Source organism: Fusarium vanettenii (genome assembly GCF_000151355.1).
Source record: "Fusarium vanettenii 77-13-4 chromosome 2 genomic scaffold NECHAsca_18_chr2_1_0, whole genome shotgun sequence".
Classification (NCBI taxonomy): domain Eukaryota; kingdom Fungi; phylum Ascomycota; class Sordariomycetes; order Hypocreales; family Nectriaceae; genus Fusarium; species Fusarium vanettenii.
This window is the reverse complement of record NW_003315867.1, coordinates 781,638-807,920: the sequence shown is the minus strand read 5'-3', so window position 1 is coordinate 807,920 and position 26,283 is coordinate 781,638. Positions and strand designations below refer to the sequence as shown.

The following is a 26,283-nucleotide window of genomic DNA, read 5'->3' as shown; positions in this document are numbered from 1 at the left end:
GGTCTGGGAGGAAGCCAAGCCCGTTGGACCGCGTCATCAACACACGACGCATTTCCGTTCAGCCTTGCCTCGTTTACGCAAATTCAGCCCTACCGACTGTAACGGTTAGACCCAAGCGAGGGTTTCGAGCTGCTGTCGTCTTGTGTTATAAGTGAAGGTTCTTGGAGAGAAGAGTCTAGAGTTGTGACGCCCCGGCTTCTTTGTCTCTCTTCCCCGCGCGCGGCCTTTGTCGATCCACACCCACAAACCCCTCAACACCAATTTATTTACTCCACATTGAAAGATCCACGCCAGGATGGACGGTGACGGCTTCTCCGTCATTTCACTGACGTCCTTGGGATCGACCATCTCTCATAGAATCTTGTCTAGCGCCGAAGAGCTCAACGAACTCAACGGCTCGCTCGAGGTTGAGAACTCGCAACTGGCAAACCTTGCCGCGAGACTGTACCAGCTTCATCAGCATGTCGGACAACTAGAGACAGCCCTCAACGCTGCTGGCGTCATCTCGGTTCGGTTACAGACGCATCTGAGCCAAAGTCTCGGATCGTGCGATGTCATCACTGCCGTGCTGAACAAGCAGGCCATGCGGCTGCAGGTCGACACGCTGCCTATGCTTGATGAGGTGTTTCTGGTAGTGTATAATGATGCCGTGGTTGCCTTTTCACGACTGTTTGCTTTCTTTGCCAAGGTGCTTTCGCTGTAAGCTCAAACTGTGAACCTTTGTTATGATGCTTTGTTGACTCTTTTGGCGTTTAGACAAAGCCGGAATGAACAGGATACCGCGCTTGACAGCTCAAGCGGCAAAGAGGTGTTTCACCATGTTAACCTAGCTTGTCACCAAGCTTCGCAGACCAAGGATGTGTTGATCACTTCTGGGGCCCCATCTGATACCATCGCATCGAGTAGTAAGGGGCCACTCCCCGGTGTCGATGTTGAACCTCCGCCCTACGAGCCTAGTTCATCACAGTCGCCCACTGTCGAGGCATCGAGCTCGTCTTCTGGATTTTCCAAGGGGTTGTCTTCGCTGACAAACTCGTTCAAAGCCATGACTGCTGGTCTTTGGCCCAAACCTGATCCTTTAGCGACGGCTTTTTGTCAGGCAGCTCTTCGAGGTGATGTACAGCAGATGAGTGGTTTCCTCGCACAGGGTGCAAATATCAACGGTCGCAATGGGGAGGGAAACACGCCTCTTGGATGCGCGGTGCTAGCTAACAAGGAGGAAGCTGTCAAGTTTCTTATCGGAGCTGGTGCCGACGTCAACTCCAGGGACCTGAAGCTGCCACCTCTATTCCTGGCCGCCTCGGTTGGCAGCCTCAACGTTGCGAGATTCCTAGTCAACCAAGGTGCCGACGTCGACCAGAAGAGTTGGTCAGGACAATCGTACTTTGTGGATGTTTGCAACAGCGAAAACTTGGAGGGTATCAAGCTGTTGCTAGAGAGTGGTGCCAAGGCGAGCACGACAACCTTGTCGGGACGACCGATGATTGCGCAGGCTGTCAAGAAGGGCAACATTGAACTTGTTCGTCTTCTTCTTCAGCACGGGGCGAGTGCAAACTCGGGAGATATCACGGGCAACTCTCTGCTGGCCATCGCGACGAGTCAGGATCGTATGGATATGGTGCACCTCCTCCTCGAGAACGGCAGCAACGCGAGCGCCAAGACACTCACTGGAATATCCGTCATGGGGGAATGCATCATCAAGAGGAAGCTGGACATGGCCTCACTTCTCCTCGATCACGGGGCCAAGGCCGACGTCAAGGATCTGGTCGGTCAGCCTATCCTCCTCATCGCCATCCGCGACAACAAGCTCTCCGAGGCCGAGAGGATCAGAGTAGTGCGCATGCTGCTCGACCATGGAGGGTCTCCCAATGTTAACAACGCCACGACGGGCGTGGCGGCTATCTGCTATGTTATGGAGATGGGCAACACTGAGATGCTCAAGTTGATGCTTGAGGCTGGAGCACAGACGAAGAAGAAGATGAGCAGTGGTGAGACGCTTCTGCTGTATGTCATCGACCACGGAAGAAAGGATCAGGCTAGACTGTTGTTGGAACACGGTGCTGATCCAAACGCGACTGATAAGAAGGGGAGGACGCCGTTGATGCAGGCCATCTCGAGGAGGGATGTAGACTTGATCAAGTTGCTCAAGGCGCATGGTGCGGATGTGAATGTTGGAGGAACAATCTCACCAGCCGAGCTTGCCCAGACGATGGGGAGCCCAGAAATACTTCAGATTTTGGGATTCAGCTCTCCTGCGAACAGGACACCTACATGGGCTGGTCAGACATCACAACAAGGGGAGCAGGGGCAAGGTTCAGTACCTCGACCTCAGTCACCACCACCGGGATACGATGCGGCTATGGGTAAGAGCTAAGAACGAGTTGGTGGAGGAATTAATGGCTGATGAAAGCTGATACCCAAATATTAATAATCTTATTTCCTTTTCCTGCAACGCCTGTCTATGTCTATGTTGTGTCCTTTTATTTCTGGTGAAGAATCTCGCGCAACCACCAAACGTGTATCCGCGCATCCTTTGTCAACTCTGGGTGGAAGCTCGTTCCCAGCACATTACCTTGCCTAACAGCAATAATATCACCAGAGTCATCCTTGGTGTTTGCCTGTGATAGGCCGGGCTTCATCTTGTCCACCCGACCAGGCAGCTTGGCGAGGACTTGTACGGGCGGCCTCTCGTCCTGAGAAGTGCTAATGATCTCTTCCACGACGGGCGCGCGGATAAAGACGCCGGGAAATGGTTCCCCGTCTTGAAGGAAGGGAAGGTCAAGGCCAGACTCGAAGCTTTCAATCTGACGACCAAAGTGGTTGCGGTGGACGCGCACGGCGAGACCACCGATGAGTTCCTGGCCGCCCTTTTTGGTGGCGTTGGCTTCATCAGAGAGGAGGATGAGACCAGCGCAAGTTCCCCAAACAGGCCGTTTTTGAACTCTGTTTCAGTTAGTACAGAGATAAGCACTCTAAGAAGAGGTTCTTACTTGACAAAGTGTCTCAAGGGCTCAAGGAGACCAGATTGAGCAGCGACAAAAGAGATTGTGGTACTTTCGCCGCCGGGAATGATGAGGCCATTGCACTGGGCGAGTTGCTCTTCAGTGCGGACCTCGATGCAGTTGAACTTTGTCTTTGAAATGCCGTCGGTAGACGAGAGGTACTCAGCGGCCTTGTGGACAAGGTCTACATGCTCAGAGAAGCCGCCCTGAAGGGCGAGGACGCCAATAGTGAGGCTCAACATGGTGATGAGTTGATGATTTTAGAATATGATCTGCGAGAGAAGATAGACAAGATAGATGTATCTCGGGATCAACAGGCTGCGATAACGGAGAAGTTGTCATATCCCTCGGAGGGTATGGCCGAAGGCGATTCTTCTTAGTCAGGGTCCCGTTAGCTAAAGGAAGATCCCCAGATTCTCGTTCGGGAGATTGGAAAAAAGATGGATACCGGAATATCCCAAAGAGGACTAAGCCGTGCATTAGCACCATGCGAGACGCACATGCCGCATGCAGACAAAAGGGACGCACAGAAGGGCGGCGACGTTGAGGAGAGCAACTCCGAACTTTGAGAGAAGCGCGGCGGCTCCGGGGTATGCCGTGAACTAGCAAGGGGGGTACGTGAGTCAAGGAATAGAATATCGAGTCAGCTTTGTCGAAAGGCTTGGAGGATCTGAGGAGAAGCCGTTTCTGTACAATGCCGCTCATGCAGGTTGGTGGAGGGGGCGATATGCGGCTTTGGTGGGATAGGCTCGGGTGTTGATGGGTCTGGAACTTGGGGGGAATCCGCTATCTTTCTGGACCTTCTTAGAGGGGAATGAATGATGTCGTTAGGGCGAGCATTGTCATTGACAATTGATTAGGAACAATGGGAATGGCCACTGTAGTAGGTTATCCACGGATCTGGATTGTGGCGAAAAGCCAGACAAGCAGAACAATCAGACACTGCAAGTCAAGGTTTCAACACACCCTCCAAATGAGAGACATTCTAGAATTGAGGGCATGAGTGATGGATCACGGGGTAGAGATACGCCGAGACGCAATCTCTCACTCTTGCATGATGCTATATCTCTTGTCCCTCTTCTTCCCGACAATTGCCGCAATCTCTGTCATCTCTGGCCTTGTTACATCCGCCCTATTGCATCCGTCGGAACAAGGGCGTGCGGCGCCTAGATCGGATGTCGGAGAAACGACCGCTAGTAACCAAGGAGGGGGAGGACATTAAGGTTTCTTTGGGAAGAAAAAAAAAGTCTCTCGTCACATGTACATGAAGCATGCATGCATTACGGACGCGGCGGACGCACTCACTCCGCAACCCGTGGTGCTCCGGCGCCGCATACCGGGGCGGCGGAGGAGGGAGGGGCAACGCCGAGAAGGAGGGCTTCGGTATTGTTCTCTTGTCCTTCTTATTTGAGTAATACCTACTTTTGGGTTTGCATGTTGCTTCTTGAGTCAGAGACGTAAATAAAAAGGGTACTTCTCTAGACAATCTCCTTCTTTTCTTCCCATCTCCACACACACATCTCACTCAACTCTTTCTTCATCTCTCACTCTTCACATCCATCACCATGACCAACGACACTTCCAACAACGGCAGCGAGGCCAAGTCCTCCTTCACCGTCAAGGCCGGCCTCGCCCAGATGCTCAAGGGCGGCGTCATCATGGACGTGACAAACGCCGAGCAGGCCCGCATCGCCGAGGAGGCCGGAGCCTGCGCCGTCATGGCACTCGAGCGAGTCCCCGCCGACATTCGCAAGGACGGCGGCGTCGCCCGCATGTCGGACCCCGCCATGATCAAGGAGATCCAGGAGGCCGTCACCATCCCCGTCATGGCAAAGGCCCGCATCGGTCACTTTGTCGAGTGCCAGATCCTCGAGGCTCTCGGCGTTGATTACATTGACGAGAGTGAGGTTTTGACTCCTGCTGATGATGAGAGTCACGTTGAGAAGAGCCCCTTTGGTGTTCCCTTTGTTTGCGGTTGCCGAAACTTGGGTGAGGCTCTCCGTCGCATTGCTGAGGGTGCTGCCATGATCCGAACAAAGGGTGAGGCCGGCACTGGTGATGTTGTCGAGGCCGTCCGTCACATGAAGACCGTCAACCGTCAGATCGCCCAAGCCAAGGCTGCCCTCGCCGAAGGCGGCATCATCCGCATCCGCGAACTTGCCCGCGAACTCGAAGTCGACGCCGAGCTCCTCCGTCAAACTGCCGAGCTTGGCCGTCTCCCTGTTGTCAACTTTGCCGCCGGCGGTGTCGCTACCCCCGCCGACGCCGCTCTCATGATGCAGCTGGGCTGCGACGGCGTTTTTGTCGGCAGTGGAATCTTCAAGTCTGGCGACCCCGCCAAGCGAGCCAAGGCCATCGTGCGCGCGACGACGCACTTCAAGGACCCCAAGGTGCTGGCCGAGACGAGCACTGGACTGGGCGAGGCCATGGTGGGCATCAACTGCGACACCATGAAGCCCGAGGAGAAGCTTGCCGTCCGAGGATGGTAAAGAAAGGTTTATTTAATGGTTAAAGGAAGAGGCGAAAAGACATACCACTGTGGAAGGGAAGCTATGAGAGAAAAGTCTCGTATGCGTTTGCATCAAAACTAGCGGGCGCTTGACGCCATAATTGAGAATTGCAGTTTGCTCATCTTCTGATGCATGCTTATGTGACTGAAGAAGTATTTACATACTAAAGAAAGAAAGAAAGAAAGAAAGAAAGAAAGAAAACAAGCATCCTACTTGACAAGGAAAGCTCAAATTCTTTGTCGACTACCTGTCGAATCATCTGTCTGTTATCTAGATCTCATGCTGTGCGACACTGACAGGCTACCAGCACAATCATCCCTGCTTGCCAAATTGCAAGTCTATCCATTGTCATCAGATCCAAACTTTGTATATAAATGATCCCAATCTTTTGCGGTCTCAAAAAGGCGACATGGACTCTGCCTTGGCCTTCTTCTTCTCTGAGCCACCCTGCTCAATCAGAGTTCGCTTGCGATCGTTGCCAGCCTTGTTCTGGTACTTTCTCTATCAACCTCACATTAGTATCACCCATATAAACAAGTCAAGAAAAAAAACTTACACGAGTCTCTGAGTGTGGCGAGTTTGTGATGCGTGTGATCCATGGCGCTCTTATGGCCGAGTGGATCAAGACCTTGTTGTCCTACCAGCTGTTAGTAGATGCACACTTAATAGACAAAGGATAACTCACTCGAAAGGCATTCAAGATGCGGTCCTAGCGCTCCGAGAATGTCGAAAACTCTTCCCACTGCGTCTCGTTGTTGCTCCACATGGGAGTCGTGTTGTGACCCTTTTGAGCAGCCATGGCCTGCTTCTGTTACACGGTTAGTTGAGCAATCTAAGAGTAAGAGTGGTGGACTTGCGAGAATCTGCGCGCAGAGAAGTTCAATCTCAACGTCGGACATGGTGCGGTGGATGACATTCTTCCACTGCTCCTTCATAGACGGCATACGATTCGCTGGAGGCTGAAGCTCCTTGTCGGAGAGCTTGGACAAGTCATCATCGAGACCTAAGCTTCGTCTCTGTTGGGCAACTTCAGCAAGCCACTCCCTGACGCGCTTCTGTCCCATCTTGGCTCGCCACTCTCGTAGATCGGTCCAGTCGCAGATGGCTTCAAAGATCTCGCGGATGCGACCGCGGAACTCGTCGTCGGTGTTGGGAAAAGACTCATCTTGCTCTGGGGAGGTGGTGTTTCGGTCTCTCTGGCATGAGAGGAGATCGTATTGTTGGCGAAGATTACAGGCGTGGTTCAAGGAGACGATATGACCTTGATACTCAAAGGTCGACTGGCCGAGGAGGGAGACGAGATGGCTGTCAGGACCATCTGTGATCTGTGGGACTTGGAGGCGGTGTCTCTTGGGAGGTCTGTCGGTGTCTGGCTTCGTTCCTGGAACGGCGGTCAGGGAGATGGGATACTGAGTCGGGGTGACTGGTTCAAAGCCCTCGGTGCATGGAGTTATCGTGTGAGACGGCGGAGTATTGTCAAGACACGGCATGTCAAGCACCTCCGTCTTCAAAAAGTTCTCCAGCGTCCAGTCGTTATCCACCGGACCGCGAGGACCCAGGAAAATTGGTGAATTAGGCACCACCGGCAACCCCAGAGGGTGAGGACCGGGGCGCGCATAGGTCGTTGGGGGTGGCATCTCTGGGATATTGTTGTCGAACTGGGGCATCTGAAAAGCGTGCATTAGGGCGTCGTCTATGGTGCATCCAGCAGAGAGCAGCTGTAGAACATCGGGAAACATGCCCTCTTCCTGCTCATCCATTTGCATCTTGCCGGCTGTAGTGAAGGGAACCAGCAGATGACTTGAGGTGGGTTCTTGATCAAGTTGGTGATCTGCGATGGTCAGATGTTGACCAAGTAGTTCTGGTTGTGAAGAGAGTTGGATGACCAAGTGAAGGAGTGAGCTCAAGAGATTCATATACCTAGGTAAAGCAATGAGATGAGCTGGCAGGCAGTGTACAATGCGGCTTTTCGGTGAATTTCTTCACGTCACCTCGTCTTTGTCTATAGGCAGTCGAGCTTGACCATGATTTGGCAATATCAATGAAACAGACAAAGCAGATATACATGAAAGACCAATAAGAAGACAGAATAGTCAATGAAACCAGCCTCAAACGACGTTTCAATTTTTTGTGTGACATTTCCTCGATCTCTTGTGTAAAACTCCCCATCGAGTCTTGTGGAAACATGCTCCTTTCAACTCGGTTTCCGTCTGCTTCTAACCGGTGCGGCTCGGTCGAACTGTAGTCATTGCAACGTAACACTAAATTGATAAACGCTAGTGAATGATTGTCACACTGGTTGTTATGAAATGGGGATAACTTCATGTTGGTTTAGAATAGCTGAATCAGCAGATGTGACGTGTCGAGATGATGAGCCCCGCACGCACAAATTTGGTTGCCTAGAAATGTTGGCTTGAGCAACTTTCTGATCCTTCAGAGGCCAAGGCAATCTCCTTGATAGTCCATAATTTAGCTGTACTCAGTGCTTACCGCCTCAAACGATACAACTAGAAACGCAAAAATGACCGTCATTGAAGTCGACATTATTTTTGACTTTGTCTGTGCTGTGAGTAGCACACCAACTGCAGGACGGAGATACAAGTGCTAACGAATGAAAGTGGTGCTACATAGGCAAAAGACAGCTTGAAATGGCCATCTCTCTCTACCAAAAGACATACCCTGGTGGAAAATCTGATATCTTTGCCATCAACTGGCGACCTTATTACCTCAACTACGGCCCTTCAACCCACAGCGTCGACAAGTCTGAAGTGGCCGATGTGAAGCTCGTCGACATGACTACCGAGCAAAGAGAGAAGCTATACCGGCGAATGAACCAGATCGGACGCAGTGTTGGCATCAATTTCAAAAGCGGTGGAAAAGTCGGTGATACTCAGTTCGCGCATACCCTAGTACGCCTCGCCAGTACAAAAGAGCCTGAAGTTTTGAATTATCTGGTTGAAGGAATCTTTCAGGCCTATCATGAGTTGGAAAAGGACATTTCAACTAAAGAGGTTCTTCGAGAGATTGCCATCAACTCGGGTATTTCAGCTGCCGAGGTTGATGAGTGGCTGGATTCTGAGGAGCAAGTCAAGGCTGTGGATGATGAAGCTGAAAAGAACAAGGAGTTTCTAGTGGGAGCTGGTGTTCCGAACTATTCGGTTCAAGGAGAGCGGCTTGATGGTCAACCTGATGCTGAAGACTTTATGGAGGCTTTCATCAAGGCCAAAGGAGGAAACTAGAAGGCGGCACAATGAAGTTGGCTTAATTCAACTTCTCTTGGTCAATTCGAAACAAAGCACTTCGCTTAAAGAGCCATGGAGAAGGAATTATCATGTGGCCTCTCTCGATTGTTTCCAGCTCGCACCATAGTCTAGGAGTTTCTCACGACTTTGAAAAAAAAAGTTAGAAAGTGACACAAAAGAGAGCGGGATAAAGAGAGAATTAAGCAGAAACATCAATTTGACAAAATGCGGACAGATTCTACTTCAAAATGACATGTTAATCAATTCTATCCAAAGACAAGCACCTCTTCAGAGGTCCGACTTGCTATCTACAGTATTCTACGCTATGAATTACAAAAAACCACTCTACAGCGACGAGTAAGCGTTGAGAGCCAGCTGGCCTCCAAGATGGGCGTAAAGCACGTTGCCACTGGCAATCTTGCCCGTCTTGATAAGATCAATCATACCAGCCAAGCTCTTACCCTCGTAAACAGGGTCAGTGATGAAAGCCTCGGTCTGAGCTCCAAACTTCATGGCGGCGATGGTGGTCTCGTCGGGGATACCGTAAATCTTGGCGTTGTAGTTTGGGTCGAGGATCACGTCGTCGGCGGTGATGTCGTCCTCCGAGAGACCAATCTTGGAGGCTGTCGACTTGGCAATGCGCAGGACTTGGTCGAACGTCTGCTGAACCTTGCCTGAGGCGTCGATGCCGATGATCTTGCGCTTGGGAGAGCCGTTCTTCTCGGCGAGCTTGAAACCGGCGATCATGCCGGCAAAGGTGGAGCCAGTCACGGCGCACACGATGATGGTGTCGAAGAAGACGCCGAGCTCCTTCTCCTGAGCCTCAACCTCGAACGCCCAGCGAGCGAAACCAAGACCACCGAGGGGATGGTCGGAAGCACCGGCGGGGATGTAGTAAGGCTTGCGGCCGGCGGTCTTGAGCTCGTCGGTGAGCTTGGCGAGGGTGGTCTTGTGCTCGATGCCAAAGGTCGAGGGGTCGAGGCGGACGTCGCCGCCCATGAGGCGGGAGAGCTGGATGTTGCCGACCTTCTCGTAGCCGGGGTCCTCCCACTCAACCCAGTGCTCCTGGACGGTGGCGGCCTTGAGACCGAGCTTTGTAGCGACGGCCGTCACGGCGCGGGTGTGGTTGGACTGGACGCCGCCGATGGAGACGAGGGTATCAGCGCCCTCGGCCTTGGCCTCAGCGGCGAGGTACCTGTAAGGTTCAAGTTAGCGATTGAAGAACAATTGGGAGAGGAATTGGTTACGCACTCGAGCTTTCGGACCTTGTTTCCTCCATAGGCGAGACCAGAGTTGCAGTCCTCGCGCTTGGCGTAGACACCGACCTTGCCTCCGAGAGCGGCGGATATCCGCGGGAGCTCCTGAATGGGAGAGGGGCCGAAGAGGAAGTTCTCACGGGGGATGCTGGCGAAAGGCTCAGGAAGGGAGAAGGAAGCCATTGTTTTTGGTGTTTGTAAGGGGTATCTTGGTAAATGCTTGAGAGAAGAATGAAAAGAAGACCGAAATAATAATCGAGGCGACCCAAGGGTATTTTAATACAAGTCCCCTCCGTTGCCGGCATCGTTCGCAATCATGATAAGCCATTCGGGGCGTTGATGGCCCCGCGACGGGTTTGATCCACCCTGCGTGGGCCTGCATGAGGTTCTTTGAGACACATGATTGGACAATGCGACGTAGGGCGTGAGGTACACGAGGGGTAAATGTCATTAACATCATGGGAGATAGGCTGCGGTTGTCATGTCATGTCGCCGGCTCGGGGGTTAGATGTGGGCTCCGAAGGTTGTCATGTCGGCATGACGGGTGGGTTGATAGGTTAGGGACGGATATCACGCGAGCCATTGTTAACCGTTGGTTGTTTCTAATCTTTGCAGTAATCTAATCATTTTGTTTCAGCTTTGAATGACAAGATTGTTCTGTGATGTGTTGATGGTAGATACACCAGTCCATACCAACACACAAGTCCGTACACTCCAAGGCACAATCTATCAAGGTTGCTGTAATCTTTCAAGTGGTCCCATTTTTGATAATTCCCTCACATGGATCAAAATGAATCGATATGACAAAATTTGCAACAATGTTTCTTTCAAATCGTGCACACATCATACAACTGTCTTGGCGGTCGGGTTCCGTCCCCCGAGATGCTTCAACGCACGTGGCTGCGCACATGGGTTGGATCTGTCGCAACTAGGGAGCCATTGTTTCGTATCCTTGTTTCTCGAATGATACCATAAGCGCTGTACTATATGCTCCATTGTCTAAGAAGTGGCGCAATGCAATATTGCTTATTATGAGACCGGATTCCGTTGTCCCTTGAAGTGGACTGGTCTGTTCATTGCGTGAGCACTTGCATGGGGAAGCGCTGATTTGATTTTGGAAAAAGGCCTATAACGGCTCTGGAAGAGCCAGATATTATAATACCGTTATTTAATAATGATTGTGCTCCTCACTAACTGCTAGACAATTGAGGGGATGTGTTAAATGAAGTCCTTGATTCTCTCATGACGACCTGATTATGCCTCCACAGTCAAGACCTTCCCAACTTCCTTGCTTGTCGTATGTGCATGTGAGCTGCCATACTACCCATCAAATCTCCCTTTTTAGATTATACTTCTTGAAGATGAATATGATAGATATCTCGTCGAGTATCCTAGTTCCGGGCGAGATATGGAGGAAGGGAAACTATGTGGCTGGAGTCAGCTCAGCCCTTTAACTCTGTACGCTTAACGCTATGCTGCCGCTGTACGGAGGTGATAAGATAACAACGCCCATGGATTCATGTTAATTTAATAGACTCGACTTCCCAGTCGCCAACTTTGCGACAATCTCGTTCACCTTTTGCGACCCAAGAGCGGCCAGAGCTGCCACATGTTGCTGTCTCCTCCGCGCATTGAGGCCTTGAGGACTCAGAAGTTGACTTTCTCCAAATGGCCCAAAAGCAAATACCCCTCCAGGCTCCCAAGGGTCTTTACCACGAACAAAACTGACCCACTTCTCCTGCATGGAGCGCGCGATCTGTTGCGCAGGCTCATTGTGAGACAAGCCGTACGTGTTGAACAGATACAGGAGGTCAACGCCGTGGTGGGCGCGACTAGAAGTTTGCCACGGATTTGGCTGGTCGACAAGGAAACGGAACCAGGACTTTTTGGCCTGTTGACACCGTTTCACGAATATGTCAATGGGTAGGCTGAATCGGGCGTCGTTGAGCAAGTCCAAGGCTCCTAGCTTGCATGAAACAGGTCGGTCGGAGACGATGCCGTATTGCTTCTTCAAAGCTAGGGCTGTTTCTCCTGCAGAGTCGAATGCATCACAGATGTACTCTGGGGACAACGACTCAATTCCGTTCCGCCATAGAACCGACTACAGGAGACCGCTTTGTTAGCACCTGTGAAGGAAGCACAGCAACTCCATACCTCGTATTCGGTATCACCTATCAAGACGCGCTGGAAGTCGTCTCCGATTCTCTCTTCCCAGCCCTCGAGCTTTTCCTCCATCTGGAGGTAGAATGACACCAAACCCAATCTTTCCTGAGCTTCAAGCAACTTGGACACGGGCGCATCACGGAGTGTCCAATTTCCGAGACGTGATAACTCATCGCTCACCCTGGCTATCAGTATTTCTGCGGTTTTTCTTGGCTGAGGCGGCGAGAGATGAAGAGTTCCTGACTGCAAGATGCACTGACGGGCGGGACTGCCCATGAGTAGATGGGCGTGGCAGTAGACGGCCCCGGCACTTTCGCCAGCGATGGTGATGTTTTCCTACGAATGACATGCGTCAATTAGGAACTGTTGGCAAGGATCCTTGGCACCAAGAGAATGAAATGGCCCAGCTGGAACTCACGGGATCGCCACCAAAGCCAGATATATGTGTCTTGACAAACTCCAAAGCCCGCTTTTGATCTCTCAGGGCCAAATTTCTCTCACTGCTGTAGTCGCCAAACGCAAACATGTTGAGTCTGTAGTTGATGGTGACGACGATGATGGGTTCAGCCATGTCGATGGACCTCTGGACGAGCCCAGTTGGATCTAACCGTCAGACTCGACAACCAAGTAGATGTGGTAGTTGAACTCACCACATAGCCCCGATGCACTGGTGCCAAAGGACACGGCTTGAGAGCCACCTACGCAGAGTGAGCGCTTGGACACCCAATTTGTTGTAGTGCCTTACCATGAATCCAGAAGAGAACAGGGTACGGTCGCTCTGGGAGTGCTTTCAGAGCAGGCGAGGTGACTTCAAGGTTCAAACATCTAAACTCGTCCTCGTCCTGCGTGGGGATCTCCTCATCTTGAGGAATGCGAAGCAAGTGACGAAAGTCGACGTGATTCTGAGGGCATCGCGGACTGCAAGGGTTAACAGCTTATACAGCGACAGCATTTGTGTGTTGCATACCCGTAATAGGTGCAGTCAACCTCCCCCGAAAGTGTCGCCGGTGGTTCCGGGTTAGCGAATCTGTACGGAATGGCTCCATATTCAAGGCCCCTGAACTGCCAAACGTCCCCTCCCCCAGACAAGCCGTGAAGGGTCGCACCCAACGTGGGATGGAACAGGGAAGCACACATGGTTATTCACAAGAGCCAATGACAACACTCTCACTTTGGATGACCTCGTTCGCCTTAATATCACTTGCCGTCATGTGTAGCCGTCCCACATTACCTACCCCTGTCCTGTCCCACCCCCCGCATTTCAACCCCGCGTCCCCCCCGCAAACACCTTTGACAGACCCGGTCCAGTGGAGTTCAAGCCGGGGCCCGAATGTCCCGTCTTTGACATGGGAGTGGTTGACCAGCATTTCCATGGGGTCACGTACATCCGGCTGCACCTGTTTGTCGAGCCCCACTGAGTGCTCGAACTCAACTTACCGCTGCTTCAAGCAACATCTCAAGCTCTACTCTTTTGCTTCTTCCCCCGGTTGGGCCCTTCTCTGCGAGGATGAAACGCTGCTCGTACTGCCATAGAACGTTCATCAAGACTGAGCATCTTTTGCGCCACGAGCGTTCTCGTGAGACACCTGGGAGCAAATGCATGATTGTCGCGAGCTGACATGAGGTTGTGTAGACACTGGAGAGAAGCCATATCAGTGCCGTAAGTGCAATCGTCGGTACGCCCGGAGGTTAGTTCACGCCGTGGTACGATAGGCGTGCTCGTTCTTTATGCATTGTCTCGTATGCTGAGAAATTGGGATAGCGACGTCTTGTTGAGGCATGTCAAGTACTTTCATGGGCAGGATAACTCGTCAAATGATACACAGAGCAATCCCGAAAGCGCCGTTGAACAGAACCAGGACGTCCGTCGGGGGAGCACTACCGAAAATGAGGTTGAAAAGAACGGTGATCACAGCAATGGCTTGTCAAATCATGGGGACAACATGAGCCAAAATCCGCCAGCAATCGATGCGACCGACCAACTCATCACCTCAGAATTGGATGCACTGGCTGCGGCAACATTGTTGCAGGCTCGCAATCAAGGACTAAATGGCGACTCTACATTTGCAATGACGCAGTCTGCACTTGAAGGACCTCATGAGAACCATCCAGATACTATTCCAGAGTCAACGGCCACACAAGATCTCGTCGTTCCCGATTTGACGACCTCACCACCAGAAATGATCAATGGTAGCACCGACTTTCACGTTATGTTGAGCGGGGGCACCGATTTTGTGCAGTCGTCCTTGATGATAAGTAAGACAAGTCCAGCTCCTGAGGAATCGGGCTTTGAGGACTAACTTGATAACAGGTAATGGATTCTCCAACGACCTCGAAGCCTGTCAAGGTGTCCTCGACTTGTTCCACGGCAACTTCAACTCGCTAGACTTCTTGAATCTGTCCACAGCCAATGGCAACTCACCAACATTGACGAGCTCCCAATTTGCTAGCACAGAACGTGCGGGCAGCATTCCCCTCGAGCGATTCGCACAGGTCGCGCGGCTGTGGCCCAGCAATCGATCGAGATTGGCTGACGACGGCGCCGCGAGGATATGGATCGATGTCGTGGGCTATAGGGGCGACAATATCTTGACCGACATCTTCATCTCGGAAACGTCACCTACGCCGTCCATCGGAAAAGAGAAGGAGTCGAAATGGGGGCTCGACGAGGATAAACGCCAAGAGCTTGTTCACGAGTTCGTGCCAGATGCCCTGTCCAGTAGCAAGTTTCCGCCCGCGCGATTACTCAACCTCGGTCTCGACATTGTCTTTCGACAGCCTCACTCACTGCTTCCGTTTATCCACCGCCCTACATTTTCAGCAAAATCTGCACCGAACCTGGTCGTCCTGTCATTATGCCTCCTGGGGCTTGTGCATTTCGACTCAAAACAGGTCAGAGACTTCGCCTTCAGTTTCCTCCCAGCAGCGACTCAAAAATGTTGCCATCAGTTGGCAACGCCGTCATTTGGGCCAGGTAGCTCGGTGAGATTGATTGCACATCTCACGTCTGCGGCGGTGCTTCTAATGGCTTGGTCCATCTGTCCACCTGTCGTATGTGCCCTTTCCAGCGTACCAGTCTAACTGGCTGCATCCTAACTGGCCTATGTAGGATACACAAAACGAGACTTTGGCGCGTATGCTGTACAGTCAGACAATTTCTGTAAGGCGTTCCTCAACGATGTTGATGAGGAGACTAACAAATGAACCTGTTCCAGGTCGCGCAACTATCAGGTCTATTCAGCGCCTGCCCAGATTCACCGAGCCTAGGAGGCCTTGTGGAACAGCTCAGGATACAAAACGAGTCTCAGGGTCAACTAAGGAATGACGACGCTCTCTGGAAGGCCTGGGCGAGAGCCGAGAGTGTAAAAAGGTAGGTTGACCAGAAGATGTTCCAAGGGCCACTTTGTTAACTAGGTGCGTAGACTGATCTCGGCCTTGATAATGACGGATGCTTGGTGGGCATATAGCTTGGGCGACAGACCGCTCATTCGATCCCCAGCGATGCAGTTTGAGGTTCCATGCTCTGTCGAACTGTTCCAAGCTTCGTCAGCCAGATCGTGGAAGCGAATTGTTGACGGCGGCACTAGCATTGTGTCTGGAACTGTCACGATACAGACCCATGAGCCCTCGGTACGCTTGCCAGATTCACAGAACCTCTCACCCGTGGGGATCATCGGACTCCTCTCCATAATCTGGATCCGCATTCTGGAAGTTCGTATTCGCGTGGCCAAGGTGCCGTCTGCGACAGGAGGCTACAGACTCTCTGACGCATCTAACCGAGTATTCGCATCTGACGAGGCCGGAAGAGGGCTATCTGGCTTGCTAAACGAGATTTACGCCGCCTACTCGAGGTTCCTCAGGTACAAGAACCCGAATTGTATCGTCATGTGGCATTTCCTCAACATCAACCTGTTTGCCAATCTCGAAGTCTTTGAGCTCGCTGCGGGTAGAAAAGGAGCTGATGGGGCACACGAGGCTCTGCAGAATATTGCTGCTTGGAGTCAAACCTGGTATGCCCGACGGGCCTGCCTCCACGCTGCTGGAGTTTACACCGCCATGAGCCGCCGACGTATCAGCGACGGCACCATGTTTCACTCAGAAGTCTCCATCTTTGCTGCGGCGCTGGTCCTTGGGCTGTATGTGTTCATGATGCCGCCAAATCAGGACTCTCGGTTCGGAGACGTGGAACCGTACGAGTTTCTCAACGAGGTGGACTGGCCTTTACTGGGGGGCAATGGTATGGCGACGACATCAACGCCTGGGTCTACCATCGATGACGGGCAGGAGAACGCAGCCAGACGATTCCTCAGAGAAGGCGGCGTCATCAGCTTCTCGGGGGTGATATGTGAAGGAGGTTATAACGCGGCAAAGATGATTCTACTGGAGTTTTCCAGCCTGATTGAGGAGGTGGGAAAGTGGAACGCAAAAGGGCTTTGTCATATTCTGAGGATCATGAGCGATTCGTTGCTAGATGTGGAGGATCAGCCTGAAGGTGGTTGATGACTGCGATTGTAACATGATGCACTATTTAATGAAGCGAGAGTCTCTGCTGACAATGACCAAGAAATCATAGAGGACGAGAGCGAGGAACCATTTGGGCAGAAGAGACAGGAATCGATCCCAACAGCAAATACCCTGGGCATATAAGACATCCATACATAAAATACCTCGCAACATTTGGTCCATACACTCAAAGTTCATCCCATCAAGCCACCGCCACTTTGTTACCATTTGTATGGCCATTAGTATGAGGAGAAATATCCTTGACTGGCTCAGCGGCGGTCGCCCCCTTTAGCAGGTCAAGAGAGTGGTAGTAATCAGTCGCCTTCTTGCTGTTGGCCTTGTCCTGCGCTACGCGGGCGAGCAGCTGTTTGGTGAGAGGGTGTGCAGAGAAACGATCCGGTAGCCTCTCCCAGACCTTGTAATCGGTACCCTGACTGTGGAGGACGCCGCAGATTTTTCGGGCGTACTCGGTGAAGAGAAAGGTTCGTGAGGACTCGACCATGATGGTCATCTGGTCTGTTGGAAGCAAGTTAGCTATAGCTCTTTAGGTTCAATTCTGCAAGACTCACCTGTTAGGATTCTGCGCGGCTCATTGACCTGAAGTGGCGTCTCGAGGAGATACTCATCACTGAAGCCTCCATGGGGAGTGTGTCCGCCCTCATAGCTGCACCCACCAGGCTGAAACTCGTCAGACCGACCGAGCCCAGCCCCGTAGATGCAGGCCAAAAGTTCAGTCGCACTATTCCGGTGGAAGTATGGTGGCCGGAAGCTGTTGCTTGCGACATCCCAGCGCGGACCGAACCAGAGGTAATCGGCTAGCGGGACGTGAGGGTCGGATGACTTGGCTGTTAGTACCGTATTGACGCTTGGATCGGTGTGGTCGACTGTGGTCGAGTTTTGGGCGACGAATTTGGTCAAGTCATACTGAGGATTGTTAGTTATGAAAGATATCAAGAGGGGACTACTCACCTTGTAGGGGACACAGTTGCCGTGCCAGGCGACCACGTCAAAGGGGCTATGGTCCTGCTTAATGGCGACATGCTTTCCATTGTTTTTAACTACAATGGTAAATGGTACGTGCAGGTCTTCGTCGATATGGGCGACAGGGAACAAAAAGTCCCTCGGGTTGGCAAGGCCATGGCCTCCCAGAGGGCCAAGGTCAGGGAGTTCCCAAGTAGAACCCCAAACCTCGGCGATGTGACCACGAGCAACCGAGATGCCTTCAGCCAAATTGATCCGGAAGCGGACTCCGCGTTGAATGACGCAGATTTCGCCTGGTTGAACAAAGAGCTTGCCCATTTCTGTCTGGATATCCAGTATGCCCAGTTGCGGGGTGATTAGAAAGTCGCCGTCCGTGTTGCAATAGGCCTTGTTCTCCATGGAGCTGTTGATCATGTAGACATAGACGGCGATGCCCTGGCGGAGATTTGGATCACCACTTCCACCGAGGGTGTGCAGGCCATCAGTGAAGTCGATCTTTTCATTGTCTGGAGGGAGTGGGAAGGGTGACCACTCTGCCTGCTCAGGGAGGGCTTCAACCTTTGGATTCAAAGACAAGAAGCAGTTTTCGATATGAGACTTTGTTTCAATGTTTGAGTAACCCTGGTGAGCCGCAGAAGGCCTGGCGCGGTACATGTATGTGCTCGAGTTGAGGGCCCGCGGAGCTGCAAAGGCAGAGTATGTGATGCCTTCGGTGTACAGCCCAAAGCCGCGATCTTGTGGGTTGTTCTGGCCGATGGGGAGAACTCCGGGGATTACTTCAGACTGGTGTCGGTTTCCCCAGCCGGGTTGGTAGTCGTAGGGGTCATTCTCGCGAGTAGGCTTGGTTCTCTGGAGGTCGGTGTAGTGGAAGACCTTTTCGGGGTCGGTCGCAGGGACGCGGGGTTTGGGTGCGATGGTCATGGCGTTAAAGTTTCTGTAATGGGCAAGTAAGAAGTAGATGATGCTGTGATGTGCAAAGGATTATACTGATGATGGTGATGCCTCCTCGTCGTGTCTCGTTGTCAGCATCCCGATCCACTTGACAACGCAAGCTACTTATAAGCCCCCTACCGAGAACCATGGCACCGGGCTGGGACCCAGAAGCAGCACGTCCAATATGCAGGCAGCTGGACCCATTCCCCCAGACTGAAGCATCCCTAGTCAAGTGGGATCCGGGGAAGATGGGATACACTCCTACCCCAATGTGGGACGCTGTTGACTGACCCCACATGACGATGGCTTCTCTTACCAGGGGTGGTATAAAGTATCTTGTGGGACACTCAATCATTCGATGCAGTCAATTGAACTGTGATACAGTTACATTGAAGTCATGTTGCGAATCTTTGTATCCTGCCGTCGTCCGGCTACGACGATCCGGCTTCCATCTCAACCCCAGTGTCGCCGTCTAGGCTCCATCAGCGCGTTTGACTCTGTCATCTTTCGCAACTTGTTTGGCACACAAGAGATTCGCAATGTAAGAATTGAGGTTCTGCTTATAACATAAATCTACTGACGCTTGAATAGATCTTTAGTGACGAGGCATACATCCGACGATGTGTTGATGTCGAGACGGCCCTCGCGCGGGCACAGGCTCATTGCCGTGTCATCCCCGCCGACGCCGGCGACCAGATCACATCAAATGCTGATGTCTCGGCCCTCGACCTCGACCGTCTTCGTAACGAGACTGATATCGTCGGATACCCAATCTTGCCCTTGGTGCGCCAGCTCAGCGCCATGTGTGGCCCTGCGGGCAAGTACGTCCACTGGGGTGCCACGACGCAGGATATCATGGACACGGCTAGTGTCTTGCAGGTCAAAGCTGGGCTTGAAGTTGTCGATACAAAACTGTCTGGAGTCATTGCTGCCCTGGAGCGTCTTGCCGTTACACACCGTGATACCCCCATGGCTGGGCGCACTCATCTGCAACATGCTCTACCCGTCACCTTTGGATACAAGTGCGCAGTGTGGCTCTCTGGACTGTATCGCCACAGGGAGCGGCTGCAGCAGCTGAGACCTAGGGCTCTGATGGTGCAGTACGGAGGTGCTGCTGGGACGCTTGCCTCTCTGGGGCCGGGTGAGGATGGTATCAATATTCGCAAGCAGCTTGCTTCCGAGCTGGGGTTAGCAGACCCTCCCATCACATGGCATGTAGCTCGTGATGGTATTGCCGAGGCAATCAACCTGCTGGCCCTCATTGGGGGCTCGCTCGGAAAGATAGCGCTGGACCTCATCATCATGTCTTCCAACGAGCTTGGAGAGGTTGCTGAGCCATTCGTACCTCACAGAGGCGCCTCATCCACCATGCCGCAGAAGCGCAATCCCATTTCCAGCGAGGTCATTCTAGCAGCCTCCAAAGTCCTACGCTCAAACGCTGGCCTTGTCCTTGATGGCATGGTATCTGACTTTGAGCGCGCATCAGGCCCATGGCACCTGGAATGGGTCGCCATTCCTGAGAGTTTTGTCGCGGCGGTTGGTGCCCTCCATCAGGCCGAGTTTACCCTAGCTGGACTTGAAGTGCACGAGGGTCAAATGGCAACCAACCTAGCCATGTCCAAGGGGTTGATTGTAGGGGAGGCGGTCATGATGAGCTTGGCCAAGTACGTGGGCAGGCAAAATGCCCACGACGTTGTGTATGAAGCCTGTAAGAAGACGATTGAGCGTGGCGGTGAGGCAACTTTGCTCGAGACGCTGAAGGAGGACAAGAGAGTGGTTGATGCCATCTCGATAGAAGAGTTGGAAGCCTTGTGTGATCCGGTGAACTACTTGGGTTCATCCCAACGGATGATTGACGACACACTGGGGGCATATAGTAAATAGTTGTACAATTTTCAGCGAGTTGCTGCCTTGGAATTTTATCTGTAGATTGTATTTAAGCAAGATCCATGTCCTGACGCGGTGATCTAGTCGCGTCTGTCAAGGTTAATTTCGGGATGAGCCCAGCAGTGTTGGAGAGTAATTTTCCACAAGGCGAGCAGTCGAATTCTTGCTGAAACAATGGTTTACTGTCTTGTACTGACTTGTGATGTCAAGGAACCCGATTACGTGGCAAAGAGCTTTCATGTCAATTTGGCATCATTGCAAAGCCAACATGGCAATGTCTCACGGCACGGGAACTAAATGAATGATGAGACACCTCAAGGAAGTCAGAATATATCATTGACTACTCATACCTCGTAAGGCTTAAAGTCGTCTGCTATCTCAAACGGCGCGTCCGTCAGGCTCTTCAGCTCATCTACACTGACCTCATCCACCAACTCCTTAAGCACCAGTCCATTGGGCGTACAGTCAAAAACTGCAATATCTGTGATGATTCTTGACACGCATCGGGGACCAGTGAGGGGGAACGTGCATTCTAAACATCCTCAGTTAGAATCGTCTTTGCTTAAAGGGTCTTTGTCAGCTCCGACTTACCTTTCAGAATCTTTGGACGCCCTTTTCGATCAACGTGCTCCTATTAATCACATTAGTACCAAGTCAGGGGATGCTTGCAGTGTCGTCAACTTACCATGGTGACAACCACTTTTGTCTTTTCTGGGTTCGCGACCAAGTCCATGGCACCGCCGATGCCCTTGACCTTGCCCGGAAGCATAAAGTTGGCGAGGTCTGCATCATCAGCATTATTTTCTCAAGAGTGCTTTCATCTCGAGACTTACCCCCGTACATGCTAACCTGCAGCGCGCCCAGCATCGTGAGGTTAATCTTGCCCGCCCTGATCATGCTGAAGCTCTCTCGACTACTAAAGGTCGAGGCACCCAGATTCAGAGTCACAGTCTCCTTTCCGGGGTTGATGAGGTCTGGGTCTTCCTCACCAGGCTTGGGGTATCTCCCCATGCCCAGGATACCGTTCTCAGACTGCAGCACCACCTCGACGTCGTCGGGCACCAGAGCCGGCGCCGCTAGGGGGATACCGATGCCGAGGTTGACGTACATGCCGTCTTTTAGCTCTTTGGCGGCTCTTTTAATAATGCGTTCCCGCTTGGAGTTTGATGCTGTCTCTGGAGGTTGATCAATTAGCAACAATCCTATTCCATGCGTGTGGCTTCTCACCCTTGACAATTTCCTCGGGATTCTTGTCAAACACCAACTTTTCAATCTTCTTTGGCTCGGTACTCTCGATTACCACGTCAACGTATATACCCTGGAGGTGAATACTCTCGGGCTCGAGCTGACCGACCTCGACGATCTCGTCAGCTTCGACAATGGTGAGCTTGGCGTTCTTTGCCATGGCTTCGTTAAAGTTGTTCTGAGCCTTGCGAAATGTGCAGTTTCCCAGCCTGTCAGCCTTGTGAACCTTGACTAACGCAACATCGCCGAATATTGATTCTTCTAGGACGTAGTTCTTGCCATTGAATTGTCGCATTTCTTTTGCCTTGGACATGGTGGCCACGGTGCCGTCGGGGTTGTATTTTACGGGAAGCTCGCCAGTTTGGACTTTGTTTCGCTCAGGTCAGCTTCATACTTTCTCCTCAAGGGTTAGCCTTTACTAACCTATTGTGCCGACTGCAGCTGGTGTGTAGAATGCTGGTACACCAGCAGCACCGGCAGCACACCTCTCAACCATTGTCCCCTGCGGGATCAACTCCAGACTGAGATCACCGGTCAGATACATCTTTTCAAAAGTTTTGTTCTCTCCGATGTAGGATGCCATCATCTTGCTGATCTGGCGCGTCTCGAGTAGTTGGCCTATGCCAAGTCAGCCACATCCAGACACAGTGTCTGCTGGATCACGGACCCAGTCCAACGCCCGGCATTCCAGCATTGTTGGAGACCACCGTAAGGTCATTTATATCCTGTCGTGTGGCTACGGCGTTGATGAGTGTGTTCGGTACTCCAGAGAAGCCAAAGCCGCCAACCAGGACCGTCGAACCACTCTTGAGCCCACCGATGGCGTCGGTCACGGATGAGGAGATTTTGTCAATTCTCCGCAATGAGGTAGAGCCAGAGAAACTGCGGTAGAAGCATGACACTGTCCGGGAAGAGGCCGTGGTGAGGCGAAATACGTGCTTGAACATCTTCTATGCACCTAGACGAAGCGGGTTGGGACGGGTGGACGAGTTTAGCAACTGTAGTTCGGGTGTACGGTACCTTTGATAGGTAGGATAGAACATAGAATAAACACTTCTACTCCGGTAATCATAGAAATGTACCTGCTTCATATCGGCATTCATGAGGAAACGCCATGAGCCGGCCCCACGTTGCTGCGTGGGACGCCCAACCGTCCCACATGAAGCTCAAGTGGATGATTGACTACCTACTTACAAGGCATCAAATTCCATTATTTTCCAGAATCTAGATTGGCAGTTGGAGTAACGAGCAAGAACAATCTTCCAATGCAATTCCGGATATTACCAATGCTGCCTCTTCGATCGAGACTGGCGTCGTTTCCGCGACCGACCTTGTTCTGTAGGGGCAATGCCACCCTCGCGGCCCCAAGGCAACCCTTGACCGGGCTTCGGGTTCTTGACATGTCCAGAGTTTTGGCTGGGGTAGATCAATTCCTATGATGGTGGTATCTCGTGGCTAACACAATACAGCCATATTGCGCTCAGATTTTGGGTGACTTAGGGTAAGCCAAAGAACAATGGTCCGGGTAGTCCCATATACTCATCAAAAGACAGAGCCGAGGTAATCAAGATCGAACATCCTACGCGAGGCGACGACACGAGAGCTTGGGGACCTCCCTATGCACCATATCTGGATGGCCGAAGCGGGCAAGGGGAGAGCGCTTACTATTTGTCGGTATGTCTCATTGGACTAAGGAACCAGGCAACGTTCTAATTTCCTCGGTATAAAGGTCAATCGGAATAAAAAGTCTCTGGCTCTTTCATTCAAGGAAAAGGCCGGTGTCGACATTATAACAAAGCTGGTCAAGAACTCGGACGTATTGGTCGAGAATTACCTACCAGGAAGCCTCAAAAAGTATGGCCTGGACTATGAAAGTCTGGCAAAGATTAACCCTAAACTCATCTACGCGAGTATCACGGGTTATGGCCAAACGGGGCCGTATAGCGACCGTGCTGGATACGATGTCATGGTGGAAGCGTAGGTTTGAACACCGAGATGGATGAGGTCAGTTGCTGACGAGATGACTTCGCACATGTAGGGAAATGGGCTTGATGCACATCACAGGACCCCGAGACGGACCACCAGTCAAGGTGGGCGTCGCAGTCACAGATCTCACGACCGGTTTGTACGCAGTCAACAGTGTCTTGGCTGCCATCATTGAGCGAGGGCAATCCGGTCAGGGGCAGCACCTTGATGTGTGCCTAAGCGATTGCCAAGTTGCGACCCTATCGAACATGGCCCAGTCGGTTCTGGTGACGGGCAAGAGAGATGGTGGTCGCTACGGCACATCTCATCGTGAGTAACCAACCCAATAACCTTGCACACAGATCCTAACATGCTCAGCTTCGGTTGTTCCATATCGTGCGTTCCGTACCAGCGATGGGGATATTCTGATTGGTGGTGCAAACGATAGACTCTTTGGCGTCCTTTGTAAGTGTCTAGAGAAGCCAGAGTGGGCGAGCGACGAGCGCTTCTCAACCAACTCTTCACGCGTGGCGAACAGAGAGGTTCTAGAGAAGTGGATAGAGGACACGACAAAATCCAAGACAACACAGGAGTGGCTCGACACCTTTGAGGGCACAGGTCTTCCATACGCCAAGGTAAATGACCTGAAGGATACACTTGATCATCCACACGGTAAGGTCCCCTTCCATATCATCCAGTTGGCAAGGAGTTAATCGTGGTATAGTTAGGGCGAGAGGGATGGTTAAAGAGCTAGATCATCCAGCGCTGGGAAAGCTCAAGGTCCTCAATAGTCCAGTTCAATACTCAAGAACTGGACCTTCTATACGAACTCCTCCACCATTGCTGGGACAACACACTAAGGAAGTTCTGGCCGAGGTCCTGGGACTTGACGCAGCTGAGATTAAGCAGTTGGAGCATGACCAGGTGGTTAGTGTAAATAAAGGTTTATCGTAGTGTATCAATAATTTAGACCTGAATTAGAAGATCCAAATCGCCATCCACAAAGACATGTCCCTTGTTGCGTCCATCATGACATCTGTAAATGGCCCCAATGTCCCACATCACCTGCATCAAAAGCTGTGGGACCTGCTTTCATTCTCAAAGTGGGACCCAGGTTTCTATATACTCATCAGTCCAGATGTGTAACGGGTCGAAGAAGGGATTTGTTAGTCGTACATCTTGTTGCTTCGTGAGATTGTCAGCATGGCCCCAGGACAGGCTACCACCGCCACGTTTCCGCAACAGTTGCTCGCAGGTATGTGCAAAATACAACTTGATGACAAATTGCATAGACGGAGAAGGACGCTAATCCGGTCTCGATACAGGCGGCGTTGCGGGAATCTCTGAAGTGAGTCGACAGGTGCCGAGGATGTCTATGCTGACACTGTTAGCTGACGGTGGTAGATCTTGATCATGTAGAACGCCCAAAGTATTCTAAATGAATGAGTATAGGCTGATGGAGGCACCAGGTATCCACTAGATGTGGTCAAGACAAGACTGTGAGCGAGCAAGCCCAGACATGAGCATCACGTTCTCCTAACAACTCAAAGACAGCTTCAACGGAGCACGAGCGGAACCGTGGTTTACTCAAGCATGATAGACTGTTTCCGCAAGATAGCAAAGCAAGAAGGGTGCGCTACTTGTCCCTTCACAACTCGAAAACGCTGACCGTCTTGTCAGTGTCGGCCGCTTCTACCGAGGAATTCTAGCCCCGGTCTTAATGGAGACCCCCAAGAGGCCCGTACTCGATCCAGCTTAGTTCTTCATCCGAGATATTAATACCGTCTTTTCAGAGCAACGAAATTCACCGCAAATGACTCTTGGGCCAAGTTCTACGCCGACGTGTTCAACACCCAGCGTCGAGACCAGAAGCTCGCCATCCTCACTGGCGCAAGTGCCGGCGCCACAGAATCCATAGTCGTCGTGCCGTTCGAACTAGTCAAGATACGACTTCAGGACAAATCTTCTGCAGCAAGGTACAAAGGCGTTCTAGACTGTGCTGTCAAGATCGTTCGCGAGTCTGGACCCTTGGGTCTATACCAAGGCTTTGAGAGCACCGTGTGGAGACACATTGTCTGGAACGCTGGATACTTTGGGTGTATCTTTCAAGTGCGCTCTCTTCTTCCGACGGCTGAGGCGAAGAAGGATACCATGGTGAATGACCTAATTGCTGGGTCTGTAGGCGGGACGGTTGGAACGCTGCTCAACACGCCGTTCGACGTGGTCAAGAGCCGGATTCAGAGCAGCACTGGTGCGAAAGAGACTCTGCCTTGGGTTTGGTCCGGTATGATAAAAGTTTACAGGGAGGAGGGAGTTGTGGCGTTGTACAAGGGGCTTGTGCCAAAGGTTGTGCGTTTTGCACCTGGAGGGGGGATCATGTTGGTCGTGTACTCCTTCATGATTGACTTGCTCACATCGGGAGAGTGAAGCGGAGAACGGAAACCTGCTGCCCTCGACTGATGAAGTGTTGGTCATCGGAGCTACTCATAAGATCAAGGAACCTCAGTTGGCCATCAAACTCAAGACAGCATTTCCCATCAGCTCTAAATGTCTAAATTCATAGGTATCATACCAAAACACCACCAAGAGATACTCG

At 51.8% G+C, this 26,283-nt stretch overlaps 13 protein-coding genes across 13 annotated transcripts; 7 read left to right on the top strand and 6 right to left on the bottom strand.

The window, feature by feature from the left end:
- Positions 1 to 1,918: 1,918 nt before the first annotated feature.
- Positions 1,919 to 2,170, top strand: NECHADRAFT_28601 (uncharacterized protein; the record flags this gene model as incomplete). The annotated part of the gene is made up of 1 exon (XM_003046359.1): positions 1,919 to 2,170. A coding segment is annotated over one exon (252 nt), but the record flags the coding sequence as incomplete, so codon positions are not given.
- Positions 2,171 to 2,480: 310 nt separating this feature from the next.
- On the bottom strand, positions 2,481 to 3,244 carry NECHADRAFT_32830 (uncharacterized protein; the record flags this gene model as incomplete). Its single annotated transcript, XM_003045797.1, has 2 exons — positions 2,481 to 2,943; positions 2,991 to 3,244. 2 exons carry the CDS (start codon positions 3,242 to 3,244, stop codon positions 2,481 to 2,483), a joined length of 717 nt encoding a protein of 238 aa, XP_003045843.1.
- Positions 3,245 to 4,567: 1,323 nt separating this feature from the next.
- NECHADRAFT_66110 (uncharacterized protein) lies at positions 4,568 to 5,632 on the top strand (the record flags this gene model as incomplete). Its single annotated transcript, XM_003046358.1, has 1 exon — positions 4,568 to 5,632. One exon carries the CDS (start codon positions 4,568 to 4,570, stop codon positions 5,489 to 5,491), a length of 924 nt encoding a protein of 307 aa, XP_003046404.1. The 3' UTR covers positions 5,492 to 5,632.
- Positions 5,633 to 5,908: 276 nt separating this feature from the next.
- NECHADRAFT_76095 (uncharacterized protein) lies at positions 5,909 to 7,278 on the bottom strand (the record flags this gene model as incomplete). Its single annotated transcript, XM_003045796.1, has 3 exons — positions 5,909 to 6,013; positions 6,069 to 6,149; positions 6,256 to 7,278. The coding sequence occupies 3 exons, from the start codon at positions 7,276 to 7,278 to the stop codon at positions 5,909 to 5,911; spliced, it is 1,209 nt and encodes a 402-aa protein (XP_003045842.1).
- Positions 7,279 to 8,033: 755 nt separating this feature from the next.
- Positions 8,034 to 8,751, top strand: NECHADRAFT_32826 (uncharacterized protein; the record flags this gene model as incomplete). Its single annotated transcript, XM_003046357.1, has 2 exons — positions 8,034 to 8,078; positions 8,131 to 8,751. 2 exons carry the CDS (start codon positions 8,034 to 8,036, stop codon positions 8,749 to 8,751), a joined length of 666 nt encoding a protein of 221 aa, XP_003046403.1.
- Positions 8,752 to 9,099: 348 nt separating this feature from the next.
- On the bottom strand, positions 9,100 to 10,193 carry NECHADRAFT_33030 (uncharacterized protein; the record flags this gene model as incomplete). The annotated part of the gene is made up of 2 exons (XM_003045795.1): positions 9,100 to 9,949; positions 10,006 to 10,193. The coding sequence occupies 2 exons, from the start codon at positions 10,191 to 10,193 to the stop codon at positions 9,100 to 9,102; spliced, it is 1,038 nt and encodes a 345-aa protein (XP_003045841.1).
- Positions 10,194 to 11,532: 1,339 nt separating this feature from the next.
- On the bottom strand, positions 11,533 to 13,310 carry NECHADRAFT_33545 (uncharacterized protein; the record flags this gene model as incomplete). The annotated part of the gene is made up of 6 exons (XM_003045794.1): positions 11,533 to 12,111; positions 12,165 to 12,509; positions 12,592 to 12,776; positions 12,824 to 12,871; positions 12,919 to 13,091; positions 13,141 to 13,310. The coding sequence occupies 6 exons, from the start codon at positions 13,308 to 13,310 to the stop codon at positions 11,533 to 11,535; spliced, it is 1,500 nt and encodes a 499-aa protein (XP_003045840.1).
- Positions 13,311 to 13,792: 482 nt separating this feature from the next.
- On the top strand, positions 13,793 to 16,673 carry NECHADRAFT_76091 (uncharacterized protein; the record flags this gene model as incomplete). The annotated part of the gene is made up of 6 exons (XM_003046356.1): positions 13,793 to 13,833; positions 13,936 to 14,429; positions 14,485 to 15,224; positions 15,283 to 15,333; positions 15,389 to 15,543; positions 15,641 to 16,673. 6 exons carry the CDS (start codon positions 13,793 to 13,795, stop codon positions 16,671 to 16,673), a joined length of 2,514 nt encoding a protein of 837 aa, XP_003046402.1.
- A 205-nt stretch (positions 16,674 to 16,878) lies between these two features.
- Positions 16,879 to 18,578, bottom strand: NECHADRAFT_32303 (uncharacterized protein; the record flags this gene model as incomplete). The annotated part of the gene is made up of 3 exons (XM_003045793.1): positions 16,879 to 17,192; positions 17,246 to 17,600; positions 17,646 to 18,578. The coding sequence occupies 3 exons, from the start codon at positions 18,576 to 18,578 to the stop codon at positions 16,879 to 16,881; spliced, it is 1,602 nt and encodes a 533-aa protein (XP_003045839.1).
- A 409-nt stretch (positions 18,579 to 18,987) lies between these two features.
- On the top strand, positions 18,988 to 20,474 carry NECHADRAFT_90748 (uncharacterized protein; the record flags this gene model as incomplete). Its single annotated transcript, XM_003046355.1, has 3 exons — positions 18,988 to 19,002; positions 19,054 to 19,131; positions 19,182 to 20,474. The coding sequence occupies 3 exons, from the start codon at positions 18,988 to 18,990 to the stop codon at positions 20,472 to 20,474; spliced, it is 1,386 nt and encodes a 461-aa protein (XP_003046401.1).
- A 239-nt stretch (positions 20,475 to 20,713) lies between these two features.
- On the bottom strand, positions 20,714 to 22,669 carry NECHADRAFT_76088 (uncharacterized protein; the record flags this gene model as incomplete). Its single annotated transcript, XM_003045792.1, has 8 exons — positions 20,714 to 20,770; positions 20,828 to 21,009; positions 21,069 to 21,108; positions 21,163 to 21,260; positions 21,311 to 21,652; positions 21,705 to 22,088; positions 22,146 to 22,340; positions 22,390 to 22,669. The coding sequence occupies 8 exons, from the start codon at positions 22,667 to 22,669 to the stop codon at positions 20,714 to 20,716; spliced, it is 1,578 nt and encodes a 525-aa protein (XP_003045838.1).
- A 339-nt stretch (positions 22,670 to 23,008) lies between these two features.
- Positions 23,009 to 24,641, top strand: NECHADRAFT_32911 (uncharacterized protein; the record flags this gene model as incomplete). Its single annotated transcript, XM_003046354.1, has 7 exons — positions 23,009 to 23,143; positions 23,192 to 23,223; positions 23,276 to 23,396; positions 23,452 to 23,699; positions 23,761 to 24,017; positions 24,066 to 24,359; positions 24,412 to 24,641. 7 exons carry the CDS (start codon positions 23,009 to 23,011, stop codon positions 24,639 to 24,641), a joined length of 1,317 nt encoding a protein of 438 aa, XP_003046400.1.
- Positions 24,642 to 24,825: 184 nt separating this feature from the next.
- Positions 24,826 to 26,114, top strand: NECHADRAFT_90745 (uncharacterized protein; the record flags this gene model as incomplete). The annotated part of the gene is made up of 6 exons (XM_003046353.1): positions 24,826 to 24,946; positions 25,013 to 25,035; positions 25,157 to 25,186; positions 25,238 to 25,318; positions 25,368 to 25,428; positions 25,483 to 26,114. The coding sequence occupies 6 exons, from the start codon at positions 24,826 to 24,828 to the stop codon at positions 26,112 to 26,114; spliced, it is 948 nt and encodes a 315-aa protein (XP_003046399.1).
- Between the last annotated feature and the right edge of the window lie 169 nt (positions 26,115 to 26,283).